The sequence below is a fragment of the Narcine bancroftii genome, chromosome 14, assembly GCF_036971445.1.
Source record: "Narcine bancroftii isolate sNarBan1 chromosome 14, sNarBan1.hap1, whole genome shotgun sequence".
NCBI lineage: Eukaryota > Metazoa > Chordata > Chondrichthyes > Torpediniformes > Narcinidae > Narcine > Narcine bancroftii.
The window spans coordinates 35,868,474-35,890,343 of NC_091482.1; the positions used below are offsets into that span (position 1 = coordinate 35,868,474).

Below are 21,870 nucleotides of genomic sequence, written 5' to 3' on the forward strand. Positions count from 1 at the left end.
AGAACCAAGTTACAGGGAAAGTTTAAACAGGTTAGGACTTTATTCCTTGAAGCATAGAAGACTGAGGGGAGATTTAATAGAGGTCTACAAAATTATGAGGGGTGTAGACAGAGTCAATTCAAGCAAGCATTTTCCACTGAGGTTTAAGTGAAAAAAGAACTCGAAGACATGGGTTAAGGATGAAAGGGGAAAGGTTTATAAGGAATATTACCGTTGTTCTTCATGCAGCGAGTGGAGAGAGTGTAGAACAATCTGCCAGCTGAAGTGATGAATGTGAGCTCAATTTTGACATTTAAGAAAAATTTGGATAGGTACAGTAGAATAATAGTTTGGCCTGGACTAGATAGGGCAAATGGCCTGTTTCTGTGCTGTAGTGTTCTCTGGTTCTCAGTATATTTACCTTCTTACAATGTTCCTTCTTGTAATTGATTAACTAGTTTATCACAGTAAATCTAATAATAGCACAGAAAGCCCAAAGTTGAACAGATTACCCAAGACAATTTCTATTTATAACCAACAATTTATACAGTGCATTAAAATATTCAAAAACAAATCTGCATCAGGACAGAGTGTAAAGGGGAGGTGGGGTGAAACAGGAACTGGCAAGTGACAGGCGAATCCAGGTGAGGAAGGGAGTTGGAGATGTTAAGTGCAAACAACAAAATTCTGTAGATTATGGAATCAGAAAGGAATAGAAGGTGATAAGTGGAACCAACGGAGAGAGGGATAGAAGGGCCAATAGGGGCCAGTGGATTGAGTGTATGGATGATAGGCAAATGGAACTGCGTAGAGAAGGGAAAAGAAAATGGGAAAATGAGAGCTGGGCTTAGAAAGGGGGTAATAAGAGGGAGGACTTGGGTGAAACAGAAGGAACAGAGGGAGTGCAGATTACATGAAATTGGAAAATTCAATGATCATGCAAAATAAAGCAACATGCACAAATAGATATCCTCTCCATCTAAAGGCAATTCAATATATTCCAGGTACCCTGTCACTCAAACATCACCACGTGCAATTGGGAAAGTAACTGATGATTTTATATCATTCACAATATTCACCAGTGATTATGACAGAGTTTACACAAGTTAGCATATTTGTAAAACGGTTAGTGAGTGGTTAGCGCAACACTGTTATCGGGACAGGGGTTTGAATTCCACGCTGTCTGTAAGGAGATTATAGGTTCTCCCTGTGTCTGTGTGGGTTTTCCTCGGGGGCTTCGGTTTTTCCCCACCCTTCAAAATGTGCCAGAGGCTGTAGGTCAATCGGGTGTAATGGGGCAGCACAAGCTTGTGGGCCAAAAGGGCCTATTCACATCAGTACTTAGGACCACATTTTTTCAAGTGCAATGTTTCCAGCTGTTCAAAGTAATCTAAACCATGTCAAATGATCATTGCTTAGAACTATGATAAATAGTAGCTCAAGGAGAGGAATATTCGGAAACAAAAAATTGGTTCATATGCCCTCAAGTTTGCTAACTAGTTTTATTCTGTTCCCTATGCTTTTTCTTTGTTTAATATTTTATTTTAATTAAACACTAATTTTTTTTTAACATTAATGTAACGTACAGAGTTTGTATTTATCACTCCACCCCACCCTCATACAACTGAAAGTACAGGCGATTCAATTACGTTGATACAAATTCCGGTGGGACTGCTCCCCTATGCTTCTGGTGTAAGTACATTAAGGATTGGCCTAAGTAAATATTAAGCAAAAGCTTCACCTGGAATCGTCACCGGTAGCTTCCACTCCAAAATGCTCACAAACTGCCGGCCAAAACTGCTCCTGCCACATGATGAAATCCTCCTCCAGGCTAGTAGATTTGAAAGCAAGTTAAACATGCATTACAAATCAATGCTAGAAATCAGGAATTATTCTAGAATTTAAACAAGATGACACAGTATGCCCCTAATAAGTGCCACACCAACACCTTATAGCTTTGCAAGTACCAAGTGGTGGAAGAATACAAAAGCCAAGAGCAGAAGATACAAAAAAAAAGAAACTGTCAATAATACAGAGCAACTGTGGAGAAAGGAAGAGAGTTTTTCAGGTTGTTGATCTTTCATTTGAAGAGTGATGTCTGGATTAGCCCCAGACCACAGACAAAGCATCTTCCCCACCCAATCTGGTCTGAGGGAGATGCTTTCCTTTAAAAGGAACAGAAATCATTTTTTTCTGTGACCAACTGTTATGCCCTATCGATAGCAGTTTTTAGTCACAACAATCTTGACAGTGGTGCAAGTCTGCCCTATTTCGTGATGCGAGGAATTGGAAATTACAAGTTCCATAACTCAATCAAACAGAGCACTCGGTGAAATAAGCAGCTGCACTCTTCCACCTGCAAAAGCACTTTGCTTGCAGTTTATGAGCTGTGAGGCCCACTGTGTTTCTTCAGCATTTCTGTTGGTTTTGTTTGCACTATTGAATACCAATACAACATTTATGATTTGTATACATTTACAATATTAATATGTTGTTTATACTAAAAAAAGGCCGACCATTGATACATGTACTGACCAGAAGACAGTTTCTTGTCAGCCAGCCAATCTACTTTCCACGCTAATGTTAATCCCCTACAGCACTTGGCTTTATTTTCTGCAATCAGCTTTTTTGCCAGTGGAGCAAGGAATGGAGAAGGAGTCTGGACACATGAAACTTGACATGGAGTCTGCAGGCAGTGGGGTAACATACACCTGCTGCCCTCATATTTCTTCCACTTTAGAAACCCCATTTTTGTCTCTCCAATATGTCTCTCCAATATGTCCTACTGCACTTTTCATTGAACTGGGTTTGATGCCCTGGCTGAGTGATAGCAGAAGAGTCAACATGGACTGTAAACTCAGACTGAAACACAAGAGACTACAGATACTGTAACCTGGAGCAAGCTATGCATTACTCCAAATTATGGATGCTGCAGATTATGGATTGAAATGGTCTGCATCTGTTTTCTCACAGGCCTAGATTTGAGCTACAAGATCCATTGAATCCATGAATATGGTCTCCACCAGGACTGAGCAGTGGTAACTCCCACCCATGTGGGAATGGGACAGATGCTTTTGCTGCAGGTAAACAAAACTAGATGCTGCAGAAATGGCATCAAATGTAAAGAACAAGTCCAATAAGTTACGTTGGACAATCAATGGCAGACTCCCTTAAACCCTTAGTATACAAGATCATCCCCCAAATACTGGGTTACAGAAAAAGAGCTTGAAATTTGGACATCTTGCAGCGAGTAAATTATCGCCACGCCTGGGTTTGAAATATTTCTCACTTTCCAAGGGCAGCACGGTTGGTGTAGTAGTTAGCACAACGCCTTTACAGCACCAGAGATTGGGACAGAACCGGGGTTCGAATCCCATGGTGTAAGGTATTTGTACATTCTCCCTTTGTCTGTGCAGATTTTCTCCAGAGTCTCCGGTTTCCTCCCACTGTTCAAAATGTACGGGGGGTCAATGGGGTATAAATTGAACGGCTCAGACACGTGGAACGAAATGACCCGTTACTGTGGTGTACATCTGTATGTATGTATGTATGTATGTGTGAACTGATAAAGCTCGACACCATTCAAAATATCGCAATCCACTTGACTGATACCTCAACTTCTTGCACCCACCATCTACAAAATATATAGTTTTTCACCTGGGCTACTCAGACAGCACCTGATTTTTATTGTCAAGGGTAGCATGCACACTGAATCACCACCACCTGGATCCTCTTCTCTAGGAAATACTCTTCTCTTAGAAATACATTACAGGTGTTTCATCAATGCTACACACACCCCTCAACTGCATTGAAGGGAACACCTTCACCTCATGTACTACAGCAGCAGTCCAAGGCAACTGACTCCCCATCACTACCTCAAAAGGCAATCAGGGACAGGCAACAAATGCTAACTTTGCCAGTGATGCAGAGATCTAAGAACAAAAACTGTCTCTTTGACCTGGCAGCAACTTAACGCCCTTACACTCACCTTTGTAGCATTTCTACAGTTTGACGCTCCTCAAGAGGCCTGCTGCTTTACATTCTTTCTTAAAGGAATTAAGAGGTGAATTTAAAATGAATCTAATTAGTAGGAGATTTTTTATTGACATACAAACTTTAGCCACAGGGTCATGGATTTGTGGAGTTTGTTGCCACATACAGCTGTGGAGAACTGATCATTGGAAGAGTTTAAGGGGGAAGATTGATAGGTATCTAATTAGTTAGGGTATCAAGGGATACGCGGGAAAAGGCTGGAATTGTAACTAGATGTGAGAACATTTACCCCAGGGCAGAGTTGCGGAGCAGACTCAATGGGCTGAATGGCCTACTTCTGTTCCTTTAACTTGTCATCTTGTGACAATGAGGTTAGTACCATGCAGCTAATGCTGAGACTTCTCATATGTTATTACATTCTATTAAAGAGTTCCATTATGATAGATTTAAAACTGAAATTTTGTTTACTCACCTTCTAGGTTATGTCCTAATACTTAGTTAGCATTCTACATTAAAAAGTTGTGCTTTACTTGACTGCAAGAATCATTTTCTGATTTGCTCCCGGGCTACATTGATAACAGTACCAGGGATCAATGGAGAGATCTTTAGATCTTACTGCAAACCTCTAGACCAGCACTAAGGGTAGTTGCTTCATTGTCAAAGGAAAAACTCCTGCCCATTCACATGTACAGCTATTTGTTTGAAGACAAATGAGCATCAACAGAATTACATTAAATGCATGCAGAGTTTTCCACTCGGTAACAATCCTTGTTCATGCGAGCTGCTATTTATATTTCAGAGCATAGGACACAATCGCATTTTTCATATTGTTACAGAGTTCTGTGTTGTGTGGTTTTATGTTAAAAAGTGACAGTTTGCCTTAGATAGCCAAGGTGAAGGTGGACTGTTGAGAGAGTGGGAGACAGAGTGAGCATGTGCAGAAAAAAATGATCTAAAAATTTCTGGACTTGGATGATAAGCCACCACTGGGTGGTGCCGTGGAGTGGAAGGAGGCCCAGAGCATGAGTTATGGTCTGGAAGACAGTTTAGAATGTTGGGCATTTCATAAAGGGTTGAACATTCCGAAGGCAGCCAGAAGGATCCGGACCAAGCCAGTGGTTCCTCTCTCTGCAAACAACACAAAACAACTCTGAATTTTGTGCTCTCTCTCAAAGATCTTTTGGCTTCAGTTTACCAAACAAACTGAATTTTGTTTTGTGATTTTTGCTTCGGTTGAGATCGAGGATTTGTGAGTCTTGTGTATTTTGTGTTTGTTTTGTGTCTGTTTTTCTGTGGGCTGGTTGGAAATATAATGTAGACTTCAATTACATATGTTATATTTAGGCTGGGGAATTTATTAGTTTTACACTGTTATAGAAATTTGCATAGTAACCAGTGGGCATTGTTATAAAAGGATGGGATTTTGAATAAAAGTTTGAAGGTGAATTTTTATTAATAAAGTAATTGTTCATCTTTACCCCTGTGTGATATGCCTTCTTTGTGATTGCTGGTTTGATTTTGTAACAATATTCAAGAAAACTACTAAATCATGAACCTCTTCTCTTGCTTTCTAATGGAGTCTTTCAACAAAACTTAATGCAATGATACAATACACCTATAAAGTCAATTTCACTCTCCGACTTAGAAATGGAATCAAGTCAATTGTAATATATAAAAAATGAAAATATAATATGACGCGTGAGAGGAAATTGTGCCAGCTAACACCAAAGGAGGATATCTGGTGTTACCATCAGTATTACAAATCTATTTGTTCAAAAGTCAAACAGCTCAATATTTCTGATTTTATTGCTCAAGGTTTTTAAACAATTGCTTCACCGAAAACAATAATGCAATTGTTGTTTGTCTTACAATGCCTTGCAACTTCAATGCCTTGGAACGTGTATTGAAAGAAATATTCCAAGTTGTAGTTAAATTTTTTTAAAAAGTAATCGTTTCAAATGTCAAGAGCTGCTGTCTCCAAAAAATTTCCAAAACCATTCAAGAAGAAAGCTTTGAATGTGGAGTGACCACTACAGGTGACCTTCTGCTCAGCAGAGCCAATGCAAGTTCATTACTCTTTTTATTACAGCTAAGAAACTTAAAACAAATTATTGAATTGCACTCACTTCCCATCATCATCTCCCAGACCAAGCTCAAAGATCCTTTCTGCTCCCAACTCCTGTAATCTTTTATTCACGTATTTTCCCATTGCATTAAAGTGTTCGTAAGTTTTATTTCCAAGCCCAAAGACCTATAAAAACAAATTTAAATTACTTTTTTTCCCCCAGACTGATAACCTTAAATGTAATGATATTCATTGAGAACAACGGATCATTGATCAACTACATATTAAAGAGTTCACAATCAGGAATCAACGTGGTTCAGGGACAGAGAAAACAATCAACTAAGGTAATAATAAAATAATTTCTCCCGAAATACATACAAATTATGCTTGAATGTCACATCTTCTGTAGTCAAATGCAACTCAGGAGGCAAATAACTCAATTAATCCACTCTTTCCCCTTATCCAAAGCAAATATCTTTGGCCATCACTGCCACCTCTTCAAAACACTGGATTGTTATTATGACATGGCCTTCCATAAAGCCTTGCTGACTGACTGAAATGGATCTATCATTTTAAATGCAGGCTTATAACATACCCCAGAATTGCTTTCAATACTTTGCCCTGCCCTGAAATTAGAGTCTGGCCTAAATTAATTTCTGTACTCCCTTTTTCAATAGTGGGAGTAATTAGCCATGTGCTCATCACTTCCCCTACCCAGCTTCTCTCCTCCACCCATGGAGAAATGAAAATTAGTCCAAGCTTCTGAAATGTTCCTTCCAATTTCTTTTCATTACCTGTTACTCCATCCAGAGCAGTCAATTTATCCATTAAATTCCTTTATTAAGATGGCATGCCATTTATTCAATACAGTCAATACTGTAAAATCATCTATGTACTCAAAATGTTTTTAACAACTTACCCCATAATACTTACTGCATATTTTACACCAGAGAGATCTCCATCTGTCTCTTGCATCCAGTCATAGAAGTCATGTGCATTGTCAGTGGGGTCACCTTCTCCATATGTAGCCATGCAGAAGATTGCCAATGAGTTTTCTATTTCTGTAAGTCGATGGAGTTCAGACTGAAACAGAAAGGAAATTGGACCCAAATATCAATTAATTGGAAGTGCAACCATAGCAAATTCAGGAAGGAAAGCTATGGTCTTACAACAACCAAATTATTTTTGGAGGTATTTGTTAAAGGCAAAATGCAGTTAAACTTTTCTTGTAGTTTTCCACTCCACAGAACACACCATTATAATCCAGAATATTATTTACTCCTTATCACCATCTAAAATACATGCAATTTGCTTCCAAAACAACTGCTGAACTTCAAAAATACTTCCATTTGCTACAATATTTTTGAATTCCAAGACACCGCCCTGGATTCATCTTCCAGATGAAATTGCATCTCTGCATGTAATATGCCTCATGTCATGCACAATGAAGTGTTAGACAAAACTTCTGCAATGGGATTTGAACCAGGGGACTTGACTGGGGCGGCACTGTTAACATACCAGTTAGTACAGTGGCAGAAACCCGGGTTTAAAACTCCCGCTGGGAGTTTGTAAGCAGGTTACTGCTGAAAACGTGGCCAATAGCTTTAAATGACCCTCACACTCATTCAAATGACCCTCACCCTCATCTTTTTACCAAAAGGCAAACTGGACTGTTCACAACTTTAAACTTGGTGAGCTCCATGCAGAACTCAGACATCGACTCCCATTCACTCAGCTGCCAAATTCTGTAACCCTGATCAAGTCAATATAATTCAAATGTTCAGAACTCTAAATTCTTAGTTTGGACAGATTTTAAAACTTTTTTTAAAATTTGCACACATACAAAGGAACAGAGATATTTCAATATCCATATCTTCAAATATAGCCCTGCCACATTGCTGAACAAATTCTCAAAGTATTTTTTAAATGATGTTTCTACCTCAATCATCTTTGTAGTTATCCATTTCAGACTCCCTCAACTTTGAGCCAAAATCTCCCCTAATAGATCTCAAACCTTGTGAAGTGCCAGTTGATGAAGTAGACAAAGACGATGTGGTCAAACAATAATCATGGCTTTTATTAGCAGAATCGCATGGTACAATAATGAAAGACAATAGATGCACGTACAGTTATATCCATGGGGAGTGTCCTTAACAGTAGAGATAATGCACAGCAAGGCTCACCAGAGGGGAGACAGGCAGCTTGGCAGACATTCACCACATCTTGCCCATCACTTTAACACTGTATTTCCAAGTTACTGAACCTCCAGCCAATCGAAATTGGGTGGACAGGTGTTTAATGAACAACCTCAACCATTAACTCTCCACAATTCTGACCAACACTTCCAGCACTTTGTTTTGAATACAAATAATCAGCTGGATGCAACAACATGCAGATCTTAGTCTACTCTTTCCTTCAACTTTGTCCACATTAACCTAACAAGTAACCACTTGATCAGTACATTAGGGCAGCAATCAATGACCTTCACCGTTCACCTGACGATTGCTTCTTAACTGACCTGAATGCATCTGTGGAAAATGGGAAACCCTGAAAGTGTTGAAAGTGCAATTATCCCTTACCACTCTTTTCACAGCAAGAGTGGGCAGGTTTTGAACATTCCATTCCAATTCTTCTTGGTGGTGGCGATACACAGCAATTGTATATATTCTTTAGGATTGTCTTCTCACCAAACTAGGTCAACGATAATAACGCTGAACTCAGTAGATGAGGCAACTGCTTGGGCATACGTAACGATGAAATCTCAAAAATCTTCCATTCCAGGAAAAGAACCCATCTAGCTTAACGTCCTGTTCCACTGCCTAGTTTTTTTTCTCCACTACACAAAGACCACATATCTGCAGGCAGCAAGTTGCCCTTCACTCTTAATCCTCTTCCATTTAATACCAGTGGTCCCCAGTCTTCAACATCTCCAATAAAAAGGAGCGGCATGCCACTGTGGACTCTGTCTGAACTCATCATGGTATCACCTTTCGAACAGATCTGAACCCAGGTCGCAGGCACTGTACGAGCTGGAGATTAACCTCTGATTTTTAAATTTTTTTTTTATTTTTCACACTATGAACCATATTGACCAAAATACATACAGACCTTTTTCTTGAATATATACAGTGTCATTTTCTCCCCTTTTTCCCCCTCCCTTCCCTCCCTCCCTCACCCCCTCCTCACCCCCTCCCCTCCACTCCCCATTCATTCATTACTATTCGTTGTGCAACTTCTCAACACCAATAATGATGTTCTTTTCACAAAGGATGAGGGCAATAGCCTGGCAAGTGGGACGCTTTTAAAAAGAGAAAATTACCCAAAGTGATTAAAAATATGCAGAGACAAATTATTTAAAAATCAAGATATGATAGTTTCAAAGCCATTAATTTTTTAAAAATTGCTAGCTGTTGGAACAGGTAAAATTTGGGGTTGAATAATGTTTAAAATGTTACATCTGCCAAAGTTGTATCCAGTAGGGTGTTGCAGGGGTTGGTACTGGGTCAACTGCTGTTTGTCATCTATATTAAATGCACTGCCATCCAAATCTTTTACTTCATTCATAAATTTGCAGTTGACCCCAAAATTGGTGGTGTGCTGGACAATGAAGAATATCCATGTTTACAATAGGTGAGCCAAGGAGTGGCCAATGTAATTCAACTCTGACAAGTGTGAGGTGTTGCACTTGGCAAGGCAAACTCAGGCAAGACTTACATGACAAATGGCAGGCCCCTGGAAAGTGTGGGAGAACAGAGGTACTGGTACATAGTTCCTTGAAAGTGGCAGCTTAGATGGATAAAGTGGTGAAGGTGGTGTTTGTGCTTTTCCCAATAAATGCGAGTGTACCAGAGTATAAAACTGGGAACTAATGATTCAGCTACACATTTAGAATATTGTATGTAGTTCTGGTCACACAGCGATAAGAAGGATATCAATAATTTGGAAGAGTGCAAACAAGAGGGTTGGAGAGCTTGAGTTATAGGGAGAGATTAGAGAAGTTTTTATTCCTGAGAGCTATTCTCAACTTTTTTTTTCAGCCCTGCTTAAAGTTTATGGGCCCCCTTCCTGTGAAGCAGTCGTTTTGGTTTATTCTGTTACCGCTACATATCTCCCCCAATCTAAGTGGAAAAAGACTACTCGCGTCCACTCTGTCTATGCCTCTCATAATCTTAAAAACCTCTATCAAATCTCCCCTTATTCTTCATTCCAAGGAATAAAGTCCTAACCTGTTCAATCTTTCCTTGGCTCCTGAAGACCCAGCAACATCCTAGTAAATCTTTGCTGCACTCTTTCAATCTTATTGATATCCTTCCTGTAGTTAGACGACCAGAACTGCACACAATATTCCAAATTTAGCCTCATCAATGTCAATATAACATCCCAACTCCTATACTTGATACTTTTGACTTATAAAGGCAAAGATGCTAAAAGCTTTCGTTACAACCATGTCCACCTGCAATGCCACTTTCAGGGAACAATTCTGGAGTCCCAGAACTCTCCTCCATACTCCTCAGTGCCCTACCTCGATTTGCCCTTCCAAAATGCAACACCTCATCTGCCATTTTTTGGATTTGAACGAGAGGGCATATATTTAAAGTGAGAGGGCAAAGAGTTAGGAGGGAACATAGAGGAGATTTTTCCACTCAGATGATACTCCACATTGGTATTGACCTGCTTAAGGAAACTGTAGAAATAGGCACAATGAAAAATTTCAAAATACATCTGTTTGGATTTATTGATAAGAGGGACTTGGAGGGATATAGACCAAGTGCAGGCAAATGGATTTAGCCCAGAATATCATATTGGTTGTTGTGGACTAGTTGGGTCTAAGCACCTGTATGGTGCTGCACGACTATAATTCTAAACAACTTCAGTCTTGAATTTTTTCCCCTTAATTAAAAATTGGAGTAAATTATTTCAATATGCAGTAAAATCACCATTCTTCAGCATCTACAGGGATCACAGGTGCCGGAAATGTGAATCTTCCAGTTGACTTGACTCACACTGACACTCAATAAAATTTATACAATGCCAAACTAATACACATGCAGTAACAATACACCATTAAAAGACAAAAGATGTGCAAAATGTAAATTTGGAAAAAAGGTATTGTAGGCTTTATGTAAAGTTCACTTTAATCAAGTGATTCCTGCAACTTATAAAATTTAAATTTGAACCCCTGTTGCTGGCGCTGTAACAGCAATGCACTAACTGCTACGTTAACTGTGCCACCGTCATAATTAACCCCCACCATCACCAGGTTTACTAATATACCTAATACTAGTAAAAATATAGACTCTTACTCGGCAGGAATAGGGAGACACTTTGGGAGAGTTGATCTCGTGATCTTCATCCTGGTGTCCCAGTCAGAACCACAGCACAATCTGACTCACCTTCACACCAGTGTCCTGGTCAGGACCTCGGCACACCTTCCCTGCGCTGACAATCTGACTCATCTCCACACCAGTGTCCCGGTCAGGCCCTCGGCGCACCTTCCCTGCGCTGACAATCTGACTCATCTCCACACCAGTGTCCCGGTCAGGCCCTCGGCACACCTTCCCTGCGCTGACAATCTGACTCATCTCCACACCAGTGTCCCGATCAAGCCCTCGGCACACCTTCCCTGTGCTGACAATCTGACTCATCTCCACACCAGTGTCCCGGTCAGGCACTCCATGTCCCGGTCAGGCCCTCGGCACACCTTCCCTGTGCTGACAATCTGACTCACCTCCACACCAGAGTCCCGGTGAGGACCTCGACACACGTTCCCAGTGCTGACAATCTGACTCACCTCCACGCCAGTGTCCCGGTCAGGCCCTCGGCACACCTTCCCTGTGCTGACAATCTGACTCACCTCCACGCCAGTGTCCCGGTCAGGCCCTCGGCACACCTTCCCTGTGTTGACAATCTGACTCATCTCCACGCCAGTGTCCCGGTCAGGCCCTCGGCACACCTTCCCTGTGCTGACAATCTCACTCACGTCCACACCAGTGTCCCGGTCAGGCCCTCGGCACACCTTCCCTGTGCTGACAATCTGACTCACCTCCACACCAGTGTCCCGGTCAGGCCCTCGGCACACCTTCCCTGTGCTGACAATCTGACTCACCTCCACACCAGTGTCCCGGTCAGGCCCTCGGCACACCTTCCCTGTGATGACAATCTGACTCATCTCCACACCAGTGTCCCGGTTAGGTCCTCGGCACACCTTCCCTGCGTTGACAATCTGACTCACCTCCACAACAGTGTCCCGGTCAGGCCCTCGGCACACCTTTCCTGTGCTGACAATCTGACTCACCACCACACCAGTGTCCCGGTCAGGCCCTCGGCACACCTTCCCTGCGCTGACAATCTGACTCATCTCCACACCAGTGTCCCGGTCAGGCCCTCAGCACACCTTCCCTGTGCTGACAATCTGATTCATCTCCACACCAGTGTCCCAGTCAGGCCCTCGGCACACCTTCCCTGCGTTGACAATCTGACTCATCTCCACGCCAGTGTCCCGGTCAGGCCCTCGGCACACCTTCCCTGCGTTGACAATCTGACTCATCTCCACGCCAGTGTCCCGGTCAGGCCCTCGGCACACCTTCCCTGTGCTGACAATCTGACTCATCTCCACGCCAGTGTCCCGGTCAGGCCCTCGGCACACCTTCCCTGTGCTGACAATCTGACTCACCTCCACGCCAGTGTCCCGGTCAGGCCTTCGGCACACCTTCCCTGTGCTGACAATCTGACTCACCTCCACGCCAGTGTCCCGGTCAGGCCTTCGGCACACCTTCCCTGTGCTGACAATCTGACTCACCTCCACGCCAGTGTCCCGGTCAGGCCCTCGGCACACCTTCCCTGTGCTGACAATCTGACTCACGTCCACGCCAGTGTCCCGGTCAGGCCCTCGGCACACCCTCCCTGTGCTGACAATCTGACTCACCTCCACACCAATGTCCCGGTCAGGCCCTCGGCACACCTTCCCTGTGCTGACAATCTGACACACCTCCACACCAGTGTCCCGGTCAGGCCCTCGGCACACCTACCCTGTCCTGACAATCTGACTCATCTCCACACCAGTGTCCCGGTCAGGCCCTCGGCACACCTTCCCTGTGCTGACAATCTGAATCTTCTCCACACCAGTGTATCGGTCAGGCCCTCGGCACACCTTCCCTGTGCTGACAATCTGACTCATCTCCACACCAGCGTCCCGGTCAGGACCTCGGCACACCTTCCCTGTACTGATAATCTGACTCATCTCCACACCAGTGTATCGGTAAGGCCCTCGGCACACCTTCCCTGTGCTGACAATCTGACTCATCTCCACACCAGTGTCCCGGTCAGGACCTCGGCACACCTTCCCTGTGCTGACAATGTGACTCACCTCCACGCCAGTTTCCCGGTCAGGCCCTCAGCACACCTTCCCTGTGCTGACAATCTGACTCATCTCCATGCCAGTGTCCCGGTCAGGCCCTCAGCACACCTTCCCTGTGCTGACAATCTGACTCACCTCCACACCAGTGTCCCGGTCAGGCCCTCGGTACACCTTCCATGTGCTGACAATCTGACTCACCTCCACGCCAGTGTCCCGGTCAGGACCTCGGCACACCTTCCCTGTGCTGACAATGTGACTCACCTCCACGCCAGTGTCCCAGTCAGGCCCTCAGCACACCTTCCCTGCGTTGACAATCTGACTCATCTCCATGCCAGTGTCCCGGTCAGGCCCTCAGCACACCTTCCCTGTGCTGACAATCTGACTCACCTCCACACCAGTGTCCCGGTCAGGCCCTTGGTACACCTTCCATGTGCTGACAATCTGACTCACCTCCACGCCAGTGTCCCGGTCAGGCCCTCGGCACACCTTCCCTGTGCTGACAATCTGACTCATCTCCACACCAGTGTCCCGGTCAGGCCCTCGGCACACCTTCCCTGTCCTGACAATCTGACTCATCTCCACACCAGTGTCCCGGTCAGGCCCTCGGCACACCTTCCCTGCGTTGACAATCTGACTCATCTCCACGCCAGTGTCCCGGTCAGGCCCTCGGCACACCTTCCCTGTGCTGACAATATGACTCACCTCCACACCAGTGTCCCGGTCAGGCCCTCGGCACACCTTCCCTGTGCTGACAATCTGACTCACCTCCACACCAGTGACCCGGTCAGGAACTCGGCACATCTTCCCTGTGCTGACAATCTGACTCACCTCCACGCCAGTGTCCTGGTCAGGCCCTCGGCACACCTTCCCTGTGCTGACAATCTGACTCACCTCCACGCCAGTGTCCCGGTCAGGCCCTCGGCACACCTACCCTGCGCTGACAATCTGACTTACCTCCACGCCAGTGTCCCGGTCAGGCCCTCGGCACACCTTCCCTGCGCTGACAATCTGACTCACCTCCACGCCAGTGTCCCGGTTAGGCCCTCGGCACACCTTCCCTGCGCTGACAATCTGACTCACCTCCACGCCAGTGTCCCGGTCAGGCCCTCGGCACACCTTCCCTGTGCTGACAATCTGACTCACCTCCACGCCAGTGTCCTGGTCTGGCCCTCGGCACACCTTCCCTGTGCTGACAATCTGACTCACCTCTACGCCAGTGTTCCGGTCAGGCCCTCGGCACACCTTCCCTGTGCTGACAATCTGATTCACCTCCACACCAGTGTCCCGGTCAGGCCCTCGGCACACCTTCCCTGTCCTGACAATCTGACTCATCTCCACTCCAGTGTCCCGGTCAGGCCCTCGGCACACCTTCCCTGCGTTGACAATCTGACTCATCTCCACGCCAGTGTCCCGGTCAGGCCCTCGGCACACCTTCCCTGTGCTGACAATCTGACTCACCTCCACGCCAGTGTCCCGGTCAGGCCCTCGGCACACCTTCCCTGTGCTGACAATCTGACTCACCTCCACGCCAGTGTCCCGGTCAGGCCCTCGGCACACCTTCCTGTGCTGACAATCTGACTCACCTCCACGCCAGTGTCCCGGTCAGGCCCTCGGCACACCTTCCCTGTGCTGACAATCTGACTCACCTCCATGCCAGTGTCCCGGTCAGCCTCTCGGCACACCTTCCCTGTGCTGACAATCTGACTCACCTCCACGCCAGTGTCCCGGTCAGGCCCTCGGCACACCTTCCCTGCGCTGACAATCTGACTCACCTCCACGCCAGTGTCCCGGTCTGGCCCTCGGCACACCTTCCCTGTGCTGACAATCTGACTCACCTCCACGCCAGTGTCCCGGTTAGGCCCTCGGCACACCTTCCCTGTGCTGACAATCTGACTCACCTCCACGCAAGTGTCCCGGTCAGGCCCTCGGCACACCTTCCCTGCACTGACAATCTGACTCACCTCCACGCCAGTGTCCCGGTCAGGCCCTCGGCACACCTACCCTGTCCTGACAATCTGACTCATCTCCACACCAGTGTCCCGGTCAGGCCCTCGGCACACCTTCCCTGTGCTGACAATCTGAATCTTCTCCACACCAGTGTATCGGTCAGGCCCTCGGCACACCTTCCCTGTGCTGACAATCTGACTCATCTCCACACCAGTGTCCCGGTCAGGACCTCGGCACACCTTCCCTGTACTGATAATCTGACTCATCTCCACACCAGTGTATCGGTAAGGCCCTCGGCACACCTTCCCTGTGCTGACAATCTGACTCATCTCCACACCAGTGTCCCGGTCAGGACCTCGGCACACCTTCCCTGTGCTGACAATGTGACTCACCTCCACGCCAGTTTCCCGGTCAGGCCCTCAGCACACCTTCCCTGTGCTGACAATCTGACTCATCTCCATGCCAGTGTCCCGGTCAGGCCCTCAGCACACCTTCCCTGTGCTGACAATCTGACTCACCTCCACACCAGTGTCCCGGTCAGGCCCTCGGTACACCTTCCATGTGCTGACAATCTGACTCACCTCCACGCCAGTGTCCCGGTCAGGACCTCGGCACACCTTCCCTGTGCTGACAATGTGACTCACCTCCACGCCAGTGTCCCAGTCAGGCCCTCAGCACACCTTCCCTGCGTTGACAATCTGACTCATCTCCATGTCAGTGTCCCGGTCAGGCCCTCAGCACACCTTCCCTGTGCTGACAATCTGACTCACCTCCACACCAGTGTCCCGGTCAGGCCCTTGGTACACCTTCCATGTGCTGACAATCTGACTCACCTCCACGCCAGTGTCCCGGTCAGGCCCTCGGCACACCTTCCCTGTGCTGACAATCTGACTCATCTCCACACCAGTGTCCCGGTCAGGCCCTCGGCACACCTTCCCTGTCCTGACAATCTGACTCATCTCCACACCAGTGTCCCGGTCAGGCCCTCGGCACACCTTCCCTGCGTTGACAATCTGACTCATCTCCACGCCAGTGTCCCGGTCAGGCCCTCGGCACACCTTCCCTGTGCTGACAATCTGACTCACCTCCACGCCAGTGTCCCGGTCAGGCCCTCGGCACACCTTCCCTGTGCTGACAATATGACTCACCTCCACACCAGTGTCCCGGTCAGGCCCTCGGCACACCTTCCCTGTGCTGACAATCTGACTCACCTCCACACCAGTGACCCGGTCAGGAACTCGGCACATCTTCCCTGTGCTGACAATCTGACTCACCTCCACGCCAGTGTCCTGGTCAGGCCCTCGGCACACCTTCCCTGTGCTGACAATCTGACTCACCTCCACGCCAGTGTCCCGGTCAGGCCCTCGGCACACCTACCCTGCGCTGACAATCTGACTTACCTCCACGCCAGTGTCCCGGTCAGGCCCTCGGCACACCTTCCCTGCGCTGACAATCTGACTCACCTCCACGCCAGTGTCCCGGTTAGGCCCTCGGCACACCTTCCCTGCGCTGACAATCTGACTCACCTCCACGCCAGTGTCCCGGTCAGGCCCTCGGCACACCTTCCCTGTGCTGACAATCTGACTCACCTCCACGCCAGTGTCCTGGTCTGGCCCTCGGCACACCTTCCCTGTGCTGACAATCTGACTCACCTCTACGCCAGTGTTCCGGTCAGGCCCTCGGCACACCTTCCCTGTGCTGACAATCTGATTCACCTCCACACCAGTGTCCCGGTCAGGCCCTCGGCACACCTTCCCTGTCCTGACAATCTGACTCATCTCCACTCCAGTGTCCCGGTCAGGCCCTCGGCACACCTTCCCTGCGTTGACAATCTGACTCATCTCCACGCCAGTGTCCCGGTCAGGCCCTCGGCACACCTTCCCTGTGCTGACAATCTGACTCACCTCCACGCCAGTGTCCCGGTCAGGCCCTCGGCACACCTTCCCTGTGCTGACAATCTGACTCACCTCCACGCCAGTGTCCCGGTCAGGCCCTCGGCACACCTTCCTGTGCTGACAATCTGACTCACCTCCACGCCAGTGTCCCGGTCAGGCCCTCGGCACACCTTCCCTGTGCTGACAATCTGACTCACCTCCATGCCAGTGTCCCGGTCAGCCTCTCGGCACACCTTCCCTGTGCTGACAATCTGACTCACCTCCACGCCAGTGTCCCGGTCAGGCCCTCGGCACACCTTCCCTGCGCTGACAATCTGACTCACCTCCACGCCAGTGTCCCGGTCTGGCCCTCGGCACACCTTCCCTGTGCTGACAATCTGACTCACCTCCACGCAAGTGTCCCGGTCAGGCCCTCGGCACACCTTCCCTGCACTGACAATCTGACTCACCTCCACGCCAGTGTCCCGGTCAGGCCCTCGGCACACCTTCCCTGTGCTGACAATCTGACTCATCTCCACACCAGTGTCCCGGTCAGGACCTCGGCACACCTTCCCTGTACTGATAATCTGACTCATCTCCACACCAGTGTATCGGTAAGGCCATCGGCACACCTTCCCTGTGCTGACAATCTGACTCATCTCCACACCAGTGTCCCGGTCAGGACCTCGGCACACCTTCCCTGTGCTGACAATGTGACTCACCTCCACGCCAGTGTCCCGGTCAGGCCCTCAGCACACCTTCCCAGCGCTGACAATCTGACTCATCTCCACACCAGTGTCCCGGTCAGGCCCTCGGCACACCTTCCCTGCGTTGACAATCTGACTCATCTCCACGCCAGTGTCCCGGTCAGGCCCTCGGCAAACCTTCCCTGCGTTGACAATCTGACTCATCTCCACGCCAGTGTCCTGGTCAGGCCCTCGGCACACCTTCCCTGTGCTGACAATCTGACTCATCTCCACGCCAGTGTCCCGGTCAGGCCCTCGGCACACCTTCCCTGTGCTGACAATCTGACTCACCTCCACGCCAGTGTCCCGGTCAGGCCCTCGGCACACCTTCCCTGTGCTGAAAATCTGACTCATCTCCACACCAGTGTCCCGGTCAGGCCCTCGGCACATCTTCCCTGTGCTGACAATCTGACTCACCTCCACGCCAGTGTCCCGGTCAGGCCCTCGGCACACCTTCCCTGTGCTGACAATCTGACTCATCTCCACACCAGTGTCCCGGTCAGGACCTCGGCACACCTTCCCTGTGCTGACAATCTGACTCACCTCCACGCCAGTGTCCCGGTCAGGCCCTCCCTCAGCACACCTTCCCAGCGCTGACAATCTGACTCATCTCCACACCAGTGTCCCGGTCAGGCCCTCGGCACACCTTCCCTGCGTTGACAATCTGACTCATCTCCACGCCAGTGTCCCGGTCAGGCCCTCGGCACACCTTCCCTGCGTTGACAATCTGACTCATCTCCACGCCAGTGTCCCGGTCAGGCCCTCGGCACACCTTCCCTGCGTTGACAATCTGACTCATCGCCACACCAGTGTCCCGGTCAGGCCCTCGGCACACCTTCCCTGTGCTGACAATCTGACTCATCTGAACGCCAGTGTCCCGGTCAGGCCCTCGGCACACCTTCCCTGTGCTGACAATCTGACTCATCTCCACACAAGTGTCCCGGTCAGGCCCTCGGCACACATTCCCTGTGCTGACAATCTGATTCATCTCCACACCAGTGTCCCAGTCAGGCCCTCGGCACACCTTCCCTGCGTTGACAATCTGACTCATCTCCATGCCAGTGTCCCGGTCAGGCCCTCAGCACACCTTCCCTGTGCTGACAATCTGACTCACCTCCACACCAGTGTCCCGGTCAGGCCCTCGGTAGACCTTCCATGTGCTGACAATCTGACTCACCTCCACGCCAGTGTCCCGGTCAGGCCCTCGGCACACCTTCCCTGTGCTGGCAATCTGACTCATCTCCACACCAGTGTCCCGGTCAGGCCCTCGGCACACCTTCCCTGTCCTGACAATCTGACTCATCTCCACACCAGTGTCCCGGTCAGGCCCTCGGCACACCTTCCCTGCGTTGACAATCTGACTCATCTCCACGCCAGTGTCCCGGTCAGGCCCTCGGCACACCTTCCCTGTGCTGACAATCTGACTCACCTCCACGCCAGTGTCCCGGTCAGGCCCTCGGCACACCTTCCCTGTGCTGACAATCTGACTCACCTCCACGCCAGTGTCCCGGTCAGGCCCTCGGCACACCTTCCCTGTGCTGACAATCTGACTCACCTCCACACCAGTGACCCGGTCAGGAACTCGGCACATCTTCCCTGTGCTGACAATCTGACTCACCTCCACGCCAGTGTCCTGGTCAGGCCCTCGGCACACCTTCCCTGTGCTGACAATCTGACTCACCTCCACGCCAGTGTCCCGGTCAGGCCCTCGGCACACCTACCCTGCGCTGACAATCTGACTTACCTCCACGCCAGTGTCCCGGTCAGGCCCTCGGCACACCTTCCCTGTGCTGACAATCTGACTCACCTCCACGCCAGTGTCCCAGTTAGGCCCTCGGCACACCTTCCCTGCGCTGACAATCTGACTCACCTCCACGCCAGTGTCCCGGTCAGGCCCTCGGCACACCTTCCCTGTGCTGACAATCTGACTCACCTCCACGCCAGTGTCCTGGTCAGGCCCTCGGCACACCTTCCCTGTGCTGACAATCTGACTCACCTCTACGCCAGTGTTCCGGTCAGGCCCTCGGCACACCTTCCCTGTGCTGACAATCTGATTCACCTCCACACCAGTGTCCCGGTCAGGCCCTCGGCACACCTTCCCTGTCCTGACAATCTGACTCATCTCCACTCCAGTGTCCCAGTCAGGCCCTCGGCACACCTTCCCTGCGTTGACAATCTGACTCATCTCCACGCCAGTGTCCCGGTCAGGCCCTCGGCACACCTTCCCTGTGATGACAATCTGACTCACCTCCACGCCAGTGTCCCGGTCAGGCCCTCGGCACACCTTCCCTGTGCTGACAATCTGACTCACCTCCACGCCAGTGTCCCGGTCAGGCCCTCGGCACACCTTCCCTGTGCTGACAATCTGACTCACCTCCACGCCAGTGTCCCGGTCAGGCCCTCGGCACACCTTCCCTGTGCTGACAATCTGACTCACCTCCACGCCAGTGTCCCGGTCAGGCCCTCGGCACACCTTCCCTGTGCTGACAATCTGACTCACCTCCATGCCAGTGTCCCGGTCAGCCTCTCGGCACACCTTCCCTGTGCTGACAATCTGACTCACCTCCACGCCAGTGTCCCGGTCAGGCCCTCGGCACACCTTCCCTGCGCTGACAATCTGACTCACCTCCACGCCAGTGTCCCGGTCAGGCCCTCGGCACACCTTCCCTGTGCTGACAATCTGACTCACCTCCACGCCAGTGTCCCGGTTAGGCCCTCGGCACACCTTCCCTGTGCTGACAATCTGACTCACCTCCACGCAAGTGTCCCGGTCAGGCCCTCGGCACACCTTCCCTGCGCTGACAATCTGACTCACCTCCACGTCAGTGTCCCGGTCAGGCCCTCGGCACACCTTCCCTGTGCTGACAATCTGACTCACCTCCACGCCAGTGTCCCGGTCAGGCACCTTTCAAATCGAACCCCATTCATGAGCACTGTAGCAGTATTATCCTTGCCACTGTGCTAACTGTGTCATCTTCATAATAACCCCTCCCCCAAAAAAACTTACAGATATACAATAAAACACTAATAATTTTTGATATTCCACTAAATTGCAGTGTCAATGCCCTGTGATTAAAGCCAGGTTGGGTCAGACCCGAGTGTTGACACCGAACCAAGAAAAGCCGGTTCAGTGCAATGTTTTGCACAGTAACCCGGCATCCCAGTGCAAAAGGAGGCAGAACCTGGCATTACAGCATTGGCATCCCAGGAAGGCGGGTAAGTCTTTTGCACAGGAGCTGATGTGAAACGCATTGGCTTTGGTACAACCTACCTTGGCAGGCAAGTATTGGGATGAAAATGACACCTCCCCCTCCATCCCACATTCACACAGGTAAGGAGAAACGGTAAAAAGGCGGCTAATTACCATCTTTCAAGGGCAGTGTAAAAGGGCTAGGCAGGAATAGGGAGGTGCTCCAGGAGGGTGGCCCCAGTGGCATCAGACGTCTCTTCATCCTGGGCAGTGCCATTTCATTCCATCACCACTTTATTGAAACAGGTGCTGCGGGCAGGCCACAACTGGGGCGCTCTTCTCGCCAAATGTTTGCTCTGAAGGGGTTGCGTGTTGCTTCAGAGAACATTTACAATTTTAAATTTTTATTTTAATGTTTAAAACTTTATTTATTTGTATTCCTTTATAAAAAACAAAATCTATTTTTTTTTTGCTGGTTGTTTGAGTTTCCGGTTGATTGAATGCCAGGTTGGGGATTTTACTGTATTTGAATTTTTTTCAATTTAAAACATGAATGCTGGATTCTTCCAGCAGCAATGCTTTCTGTCCTCATCTTCTTTCTCGTTGTTTGTGCCTTTCTCCCCTCCTTTTTAAAAGAATCTAACTTTGAAAATATAGAAGTTAATTTTCTCCCAAAAGATTGATCAGTCAGTAAATTTAATCTTCAGTTTGGTCTGGTC

At 48.9% G+C, this 21,870-nt stretch overlaps 1 protein-coding gene across 5 annotated transcripts in view; it reads right to left on the reverse strand.

The window, feature by feature from the left end:
• Positions 1 to 21,870, reverse strand: part of LOC138749392 (NADPH--cytochrome P450 reductase-like) — a 91,468-nt gene that overhangs the window by 24,439 nt on the left and 45,159 nt on the right. For all 5 annotated transcript variants that reach the window (XR_011348605.1, XM_069910661.1, XM_069910664.1 and 2 more), the window contains 3 exons: positions 6,971 to 7,120; positions 6,099 to 6,223; positions 1,721 to 1,810 (listed from right to left, as the gene is read on the reverse strand). Coding sequence is in view for 4 of the 5 variants with exons in the window: in XM_069910661.1 (XP_069766762.1) it covers positions 1,721 to 1,810; positions 6,099 to 6,223; positions 6,971 to 7,120 (365 nt within the window). In the remaining variant the exon portion in view is untranslated. The remainder of the gene's footprint in view (positions 1 to 1,720; positions 1,811 to 6,098; positions 6,224 to 6,970; positions 7,121 to 21,870) is intronic.